We start from the raw sequence: 8,734 nt of genomic DNA, 5'->3' as shown, positions 1-8,734 counted from the left end.
TAAAAATCTTAATCCTTCCAGTACTTATCTACAGCTGTATGCTCCAGAGGAAGTTGTGTAGTTCTTTCCAGTCTAACCACAGTGCTCTCTGCTGACACCTCTGTCCGTGTCAGGTGCTGTCCAGAGTAGGAGAGGTTTTCTATGGGGATTTGCTTGTACTCTGGACAGTTCCTGACATGGACAGAGGTGGCAGCAGAGAGCACTGTGGTCAGACAGAAAAGAACTACACAACTTCCTGTGGAGAATACAGCAGCTGATAAGTACTGGAAGGATTAAGATTTTTAATTAGAAGTAATTCACAAATCTTAGAAAAAGAGACAAAAATACCCAGACCTCAAGGAAGGTAAACTAAATGAATCAATTGAAGGAAACAAGGATCGTGCTTCAATTATAATAGGATATACAGATTTTATTAAAAATTTATATAAAATATTCCACCTCAGAAGGGGCCCCCTGTGAGAGGAGTAGACAATGACCTAAAATAGATCACTGGTAACTAATTAATATCACAGAATGCACTGAACTGGAACAGTTAAAGACAAATTGCACTGAAATAGTGGAGGCAAAATATACTTATATGGACTGAAAGAGTTAAAGACCCTTGAAATGCCAGAAAGTCTCTTGGAAAACAGTCCTTTTCACTGGAGAGATTATTATGTAATATTGTAACAAGTTCCTCTTAATGGACGGCAATGGAACAATGTTTGGGGTGTTACACTGAGGAAGTATTAGAGTTCCCAGTTGCTGGTTTCACTGTATCACTGTCTCAGGACAGATAACAGGCAGCTTGGTGGTCCATTACCGGTCCTGAGAGCGGAGGACTCCCGTGAGGCTGGATTGGTGGTCCATTACCGGTCCTGAGAGCGGAGGACTCCCGTGAGGCTGGATTGGTGGTCCATTACCGGTCCTGAGAGCGGAGGACTCCCGTGAGGCTGGATTGGTGGTCCATTACCGATCCTGAGAGCGGAAGACTCCCGTGAGGCTGGATTGGTGGTACATTACCGGTCCTGAGAGCGGAGGACTCCCGTGAGGCTGGATTGGTGGTACATTACCGGTCCTGAGAGCGGAGGACTCCCGTGAGGCTGGATTGGTGGTACATTACCGGTCCTGAGAGCTGAGGACTCCCGTGAGGCTGGATTGGTGGTACATTACCGGTCCTGAGAGTGGAGGACTCCCGTGAGGCTGGATTGGTGGTCCATTACCGGTCCTGAGAGTGGAGGACTCCCGTGAGGCTGGATTGGTGGTACATTACCGGTCCTGAGAGCGGAGGACTCCCGTGAGGCTGGATTGGTGGTACATTACCGGTCCTGAGAGCGGAGGACTCCCGTGAGGCTGGATTGGTGGTACATTACCGGTCCTGAGAGCGGAGGACTCCCGTGAGGCTGGAGGGATCTAGCACTTGGATGGTCACTGCAGGTGGGCTACCTCCGAGTCCCGGCGCTGGCAGTCATCATGACTACTGAAGAAAGGGTCCATTCATATACCCTGAAACGCGTCTAGTCAGTTTGCAGACTATCACTGACTGCACTTGGCACTTAAATTTTATCTGGACTTACCTCTGTGGCCTTGCTGGTCCTGTCCGGAGACGACCCTGTTGATCTTGCCGCTCCGGTCCATAATTTACATCTAGTTTTGAGTGGATCCTCAGCGAGCTGTGGAATCAAAGCCCATCCTGCAGGTGCTGGCACTGACATCACACGCCACCCTCACGAGGCAGAGGCATCTACTACCGGTCTGCTGCAGACCTGGTCTCCACGGCAGGACTTTTCCATCAGCGCGTGCCACCTCTGAAAGTGTCCATCCCCGACGCCTGCCAGCGCCGGGACTCGGAGGTAGCCCACCTGCAGTGACCATCCAAGTGCTCGATCCATCCAGCCTCACGGGAGTCCTCCGCTCTCAGGACCGGTAATGGACCACCAATCCAGCCTCACGGGAGTCTTCCGCTCTCAGGATCGGTAATGTACCACCAATCCAGCCTCACGGGAGTCTTCCGCTCTCAGGACCGGTAATGGACCACCAATCCAGCCTCACGGGAGTCCTCCGCTCTCAGGACCGGTAATGGACCACCAATCCAGCCTCACGGGAGTCCTCCGCTCTCAGGACCGGTAATGGACCACCAAGCTGCCTGTTATCTGTCCTGAGACAGTGATACAGTGAAACCAGCAACTGTGAACTCTAATACTTCCTCAGTGTAACTCACCAAACATTGTTCCATTGCCGTCCATTAAAAGGAACTTGTTACAATATTACATTATCATCTCTCCAGTGAAAAGGACTGTTTTCCAAGAGACTTTCCGGCAATTCAAGGGTCTTTAACTCTTTCAGTCCATATCGGTATATTTTGCCTTCACTATTTCAGTGCAATTTGTCTATAACTGTTCCAGTTCAGTGCATTCTGTGATATTAATTAGTTACCAGTGATCTATTTTAGGTCATTGTCTACTCCTCTCACAGGGGGCCCCTTGTGAGGTGGAATATTTTATATCAATTTTTAATAAAATCTGCATATCCTATTATAATTGAAGCACGATCCTTGTTTCCTTCAATTGATTCATATAGTTTACCTTCCTTGAGGTCTGGGTATTTTTGTCTCTTTTTCTAAGATTTATTATTGGCACCATAGGTATAGGTGCATTACCCATTTGTCCTCGGTTGGTGATATAATTGTGAGCTGCACATATTTTTTCCTCTTTTGTTTCCTAGTAATTTACAAATCTGTTTAACTTTCTGGCACCAGTTGATTAAAAAAAAAATGTTTTCCACCAGAGTACCCCTTTTAATTATCACCAGCCCCGAATTCAACATAACCTCTATACCAATGCATTTTACAAGTAAATGTGTCAGTAAGAGATCAGTGTTTCCCAGCCAGGGGTGCCTCCAGCGGTTGCAAAACTACAACTCCCAGCATGCCCGGACGTTGGCTGTCCGGGCATGCTGGGAGTTGTAGTTTTGCAACAGCTAGAGGCACCCTGGTTGGGAATCGCCAGTATAGATGACCATGTGTAATTTAACCTGAAAAAAATGTAATTAAAAACCATGCAATGATGACATTTTAACCAATGCTATGATTTTTCTTTTTTTTTGGTTGCTATTCTTCCCTAGAAGAGCTTTCTGTGTGGACCGAGGAAGAATGCAGAAATTTTGAGCAAGGTCTCAAAGCGTACGGGAAAGACTTTCATCTAATACAGGCAAACAAGGTACTATTACTGCTATTATACTTTTTGGTGAAGCTGGCAATAATCTAAAATTCTATTTTAATTTAAATAACAGCATTTTAGATTTTAACAGTTTGGGCAGTTCCAAACATGTTTATTTTTTATTATTTTTATTAATTTTTTTGTTTGACAAATGGTGGGGAAAAAATAATACCGGAGTGCTTCTAAAAAAAAAAAAACACTGTATAAGCAAACAAGGTACTATTACTGCTATTATACATTTTGGTGAAGTTGACAATAATCTGAAATTCTTCATGCAGGGTCAGTAATGCTGTATTTTAATAGTTTGGGCGGTTCCACACATGCATATGTTTTTTTTTTTTTTACTTTTATTTATATATTTATTTCATTTTACAAATGAGGGGGGGGAATAGAGTACTTGAGGGGGAAAAAATAAAACACTCTTTAAAGGGGTACTCCGGTGGAAAACTTTTTTATTTTTTTATTTTTAAATGAACTGGCGCCAGAAAGTTAACAAGATTTGTAAATTACTTCTATTTAAAAAAAAATCTTTATCCTTCCAATACTTAATACTAGCTGAATGCTACAGAGGAAATTCTTTTTGAATTTCTTTTTTTGTCTCATCCACAGTGCTCTCTGCTGACACCTATGTCTGTGTCAGGAACTGTCCAGAGCAGCATAGGTTTGCTATGGGGATTTTCTCCTGCTCTGGACAGTTCCTGATACGGGCATCAGGTGTCAGCAGAGAGCACTGTGGACAAGACAAAAAAGAAATTCGCTCTGTAGCATACAGCTGCTAAAAAGTACTGGAAGGGTGAAGATTTTTTAATGGAAGTAATTTACAAATCTGTTTGACTTTCTGGCACCAGTTGATTTAAAAAATCAACTGGGTAGGGTCACACGTAACTGATCCGCAGCATATTATACGCTGCGGATCTGCCGGTGACCCGACCCATAGTGTTCCTCCAGCGATTAGAACTAACCCGAACTCACCACCCACCTGCTCACAGCGGCAATATGCCTGCGAGACGCCGCTTGTAGTCAGATATCGCAGAGCAGCAGCTATGTCTGAGTACACTTAGACGCCGCGCGCATGCGCAATGTACTCAGACATAGCAGCTGCTCCGCGATGTCTTACTACAAGCGGCGTCTCGCAGGCCCCCTGTGTGTCTGTTTGGAGAGTGGTACTGCCGCTGTGAGCAGGCCAGGGGGGTGATTCGGGTTAGGTCTAAAAGCTGGAGGCAGACTATAGATCGGGTCACCGGCAGATCCATAGCGTAAAATATGCTGCGGATCCGTTGTGTGTGACCCTACCCTAAGAGTTCTTACCAAATCCCTGAAGAAAAAAAAGTGGTTGCTGGATTCTAGAGTCGTCTATCCGGCCCCTTGTCCTAGAGAAACCCGAATCCCTACCCTGTATATACAGCATACAGACAGCGAGTAGAATAGTGTGACTGACACACAGACATGTTTATCCTGATATGTGGATTTTATTGCCAAGGTGAGAACACGATCGGTTGGAGAATGTGTGGCTTTTTACTACATGTGGAAGAAGTCAGAGCGGTACGACTTCTTCGCCCAACAAACGAGATTCGGCAAAAAGAAATACAACCTGCACCCTGGTGTAACGTGAGTATCCTGTATAAATGGCGGATTTACCATACGTGTACATTGTTCTTCCGGTGTGTGGGAGAAGCACTGACCTGACCTTGATCTTGTAGGGATTATATGGACCGGCTTCTAGATGAGAGTGAGAGTGCCGCATCTAGCCGGGCGCCGTCCCCACCGCCCACTACCTCTAACAGCAGCACCAGCCAGTCTGAGAAGGAGGACAGCGCCGCTGCCAACACCAACCAGAACGGTAAAAACCGGATAGACGAGTGATTGCTTAGTGTTAATTTACTAAAGTTTTATTAATGTGGTTGGGTGAGATTATCCTCAAACGGTTGCCAACTAACCTTTACTGACCATATTGACTTATTTTGGGGTCTGTCATGTTTCATTTTTATTTTTTTGTCTTGTGAATATGGCTAAAATACACTGTACACTGAGTGACAAGCGGGGCTCTGTACCCTGAGGACAAGCGGGGCTCTGTACCCTGAGGACAAGCGGGGCTCTGTACCCTGAGGACAAGCGGGGCTCTGTACCCTGAGGACAAGCGGGGCTCTGTACCCTGAGGACAAGCGGGGCTCTGTACCCTGAGGACAAGCGGGGCTCTGTACCCTGAGGACAAGCGGGGCTCTGTACCCTGAGGACAAGCGGGGCTCTGTACCCTGAAGACAAGCGGGGCTCTGTACCCTGAGGACAAGCGGGGCGTCAGCAGAGAGCACTGTGCTCAGACTGGAAAGGAAATTCAAAAAGAAAAGAACTTCCTGTGGATCATGCAGCAGCTGATAAAAAAAAAAAATCTTAATCCTTCCAGTTCTTATCAGCTGCTGCATGATCCACAGGAAGTTTTTTTTCTTTTTGAATTTCCTTTCCAGTCTGACCACAGTGCTCTCTGCTGACACCTCTGCCCAAGTCAGGAACTGTCCAGAGCAGGAGAGGTTTGCTATGGGGATTTGCTTGTACTCTGGACAGTCACTGACATGGACAGAGGTGTCAGCAGAGAGCACTGTGGTCAGACTTCAAAAAGAAAAAGAACTTCCTGTGGATCATACAGCAGCTGATAAGAACTGGAAGGATTAAGATTATTTTTTTTATCAGCTGCTGTATGATCCACAGGAAGTTCTTTTTCTTTTTGAAGTCTGACCACAGTGCTCTCTGCTGACACCTCTGTCCATGTCAGGAACTGTCCAGAGCAGGAGAGGTTTGTTATGGGGATTTTCTCCTGCTCTGAACAGTTCCTGACATCAACAGAGGTGTCAACAGAGAGCACTGCGGTCAGACAAAAAGCAAATTCAAAAAGTAAAGAACTTCCTGTGGAGCATACAGCAGCTGATAAGTACTGGAAGGATTAAGATTTTTTAATAGAAGTAATTTACAAATCTGTTTAATTTTCTGGCACCGGTTGATTTAAAAAATAAAAAATGTTTTTCAGTGAAGTACCCTTTTAACCCAGTGTTTCCCAACCAGGGTGCCTCCAGATGTTGCAAAACTACAACTCCCAGCATGCCCGGACAGCCAAAGGCTGTCTGGGCATGCTGGGAGTTGTAGTTTTGCAACACCTAGGGACCCCCTGGTTGGGATACACTGCATTAACCGAAACAATTTTGGGCTGAGCGTTGTCTCTAATGTAACCTTGTGAATCCCCAGGCGTTGCTGTTAACGGTCCATCAGAAGTCGCCACTTACAAAGATGATTCCACCGCCGGAGTCGTTCACCTAAACGGACCCAGCGCTGCAGAACCGTCCTTGAACGACACAGACACCAATGGCTACAACCGTGACACTTTATCTAGTGATTCCAAATTCAGCCATTCTAACAACAACAACCGCGACAAAGAGCCCGACGACACCAACGACCGAACCGCGAAGAGACGACGGATCGACAGCCCCGGAAAAGACAGTCCTGGATCGTCAGAAATTTCTCAGGAAATATTTTCACACGGGGAGGTCTAAAGCTGCGATCGATGATTGAGACATTTTTTTGAAGTATGTTTCTAGGGGTCTTGAAATTTCAGGGGTCAACTTGGTTATTTAACAAGCTCTATTTTTAATGTATAATTTTTTTTTATTTTTGTTTAAATCCCAAAAAAAACATTTCAGCCACAACGTTCTTTTTAATTTTTATTTATTTTAAATTTTTTTGGGGAGAAATGATGGAAGGACCTTCAGAATGTATCGTTCCAATACCACAACAATCCTTGCTGGTAACTTAGTTATTTACATTTTTTGCATTTTGGGAAATTTTTCTTTTTTTTTTTTTTTTTTTTTTTTTTTTTTGCCTTTTCAACTTGTCGGATTTGAAATTGCTAAAGAAAAGTAGACCCCCGAATGTCGTAGGCGGCAGTTTTTATAGGTAGAAGTTAAAGAGTAAACCAAATAAGGTTTGTGTATGTAAATTATTGACATCAATGATGTCTTTTTCTATTTCTATCTGGGCTGAAAAAAGATACGTGGTGTATTTTTCCAGATTTCTTCGTAGCCTTTGAGAAGAGAGATTTTTACAGTAACTATGTTTTGAATGAACTGTCCTTTTTCTTAAACAAAGCTTGTATAATTTTCTTAACTTGTACAGTTGATAAACTTTTATTATGAGAAATTAATATTCTGGAAGATGTATGTTGTTTTTGCATTTTTAATTTTCTTTATTTTTTTTTTATTTATTTTTTTTGTGAGTTTTTTTTTTTTTTTTGTGAGTTTTTATTTTTGTTTTTCTTGCAAAAGAAATGCCTCCATTTGATCCTCCTTGCCATCAATGATCATGCTGCAGGTTAATCGTGAAATCTGCTCACGTTCTCTGTGTAGTGTGACTTGTTACTGCCCATTACAGACGACGTATAGATGTTGCCTTGTGTATAGGAACTAGTTGCACTCACATGTATATATGCAGATTTTCTAAAACCTGAAAGCATTAGGAAAACATTTATCTCACACACACATATACCTACATACATACATACAGTGGGGATCAAAAGTTTGGGCACTAGAGATGAGCGAACTTACAGTAAATTCGATTCGTCACGAACTTCTCGGCTCGGAAGTTGATGACTTATCCTGCATAAATTAGTTCAGCTTTCCGGTGCTCCAGTGGGCTGGAAAAGGTGGATACAGTCCTAGGAGACTCTTTCCTAGGAATGTATCCACCTTTTCCAGCCCACCGGAGCACCTGAAGGCTGAACTAATTTACGCAGGAAAAGTCATCAACTGCCGAGCCGAGAAGTTCGTGACGAATCGAATTTACTGTAAGTTCGCTCATCTCTATTGGGCACCCCAGGTAAAAATTTGTATTGATGTGCATAAAGAAGCCAAGGAAAGATGGTAAATCTCTAAAAGGCATCAAATTACAGATTAGACATTCTCATAATATGTCAACAAAAGTTAGATTTTATTTCCATCATTTACACTTTCAAAATAACAGAAAACAAAAAAATGGCGTCTGCAAAAGTTTGGGCACCCTGCAGAATTTATAGCATGCACTGCCCCCTTTGCAAAGCTGAGACCTGCCAGTGTCATGGATTGTTCTCAATCATCATCTGGGAAGACCAGGTGATGTCAATCTCAAAGGTTTTAAATGCCCAGACTCATCTGACCTTGCCCCAACAATCAGCACCATGGGTTCTTCTAAGCAGTTGTCTAGAAATCTGAAACTGAAAATAGTTGACGCTCACAAAGCTGGAGAAGGCTATAAGAAGATAGCAAAACGTTTTCAGATGTCAATATCCTCTGTTCAAAATGTAATTAAGAAATGGCAGTCATCAGGAACAGTGGATGTTAAAGCAAGATCTGGAAGACCAAGAAAAATATCACACAGAACAGCTCGCAGAATTGTGAGAAAAACAATTAAAAACCCACGTTTGACTGCACAATCCCTCCAGAAAGATCTGGCAGACACTGGAGTTGTGGAACACTATTCCACTATAAAGAGATTCTTGTACAAATATGGTCTTCATGGAA

The 8,734-nt window shown here is 43.6% G+C and overlaps 1 protein-coding gene across 2 annotated transcripts in view; it reads left to right on the top strand.

Moving 5' to 3' along the window:
* MIER1 (MIER1 transcriptional regulator) overlaps nt 1–7,383 on the top strand; it is a 35,219-nt gene extending 27,836 nt beyond the window's left edge. The window contains exons 10-13 of one of the 2 annotated variants that reach the window (XM_056532830.1): nt 3,106–3,197; nt 4,678–4,805; nt 4,898–5,037; nt 6,432–7,383. In XM_056532830.1, the coding sequence (XP_056388805.1) occupies nt 3,106–3,197; nt 4,678–4,805; nt 4,898–5,037; nt 6,432–6,736 (665 nt within the window). In that variant the 3' untranslated portion in view covers nt 6,737–7,383. Of the gene's footprint in view, nt 1–3,102; nt 3,198–4,677; nt 4,806–4,897; nt 5,038–6,431 lie in introns of both variants that reach the window. The other variant, XM_056532828.1, reaches the window with a different exon arrangement.
* Nucleotides 7,384–8,734: the final 1,351 nt, after the last annotated feature.

This window comes from Hyla sarda, chromosome 7, assembly GCF_029499605.1.
Source record: "Hyla sarda isolate aHylSar1 chromosome 7, aHylSar1.hap1, whole genome shotgun sequence".
Classification (NCBI taxonomy): domain Eukaryota; kingdom Metazoa; phylum Chordata; class Amphibia; order Anura; family Hylidae; genus Hyla; species Hyla sarda.
This window is presented reverse-complemented; position numbering and strand designations above follow the sequence as displayed.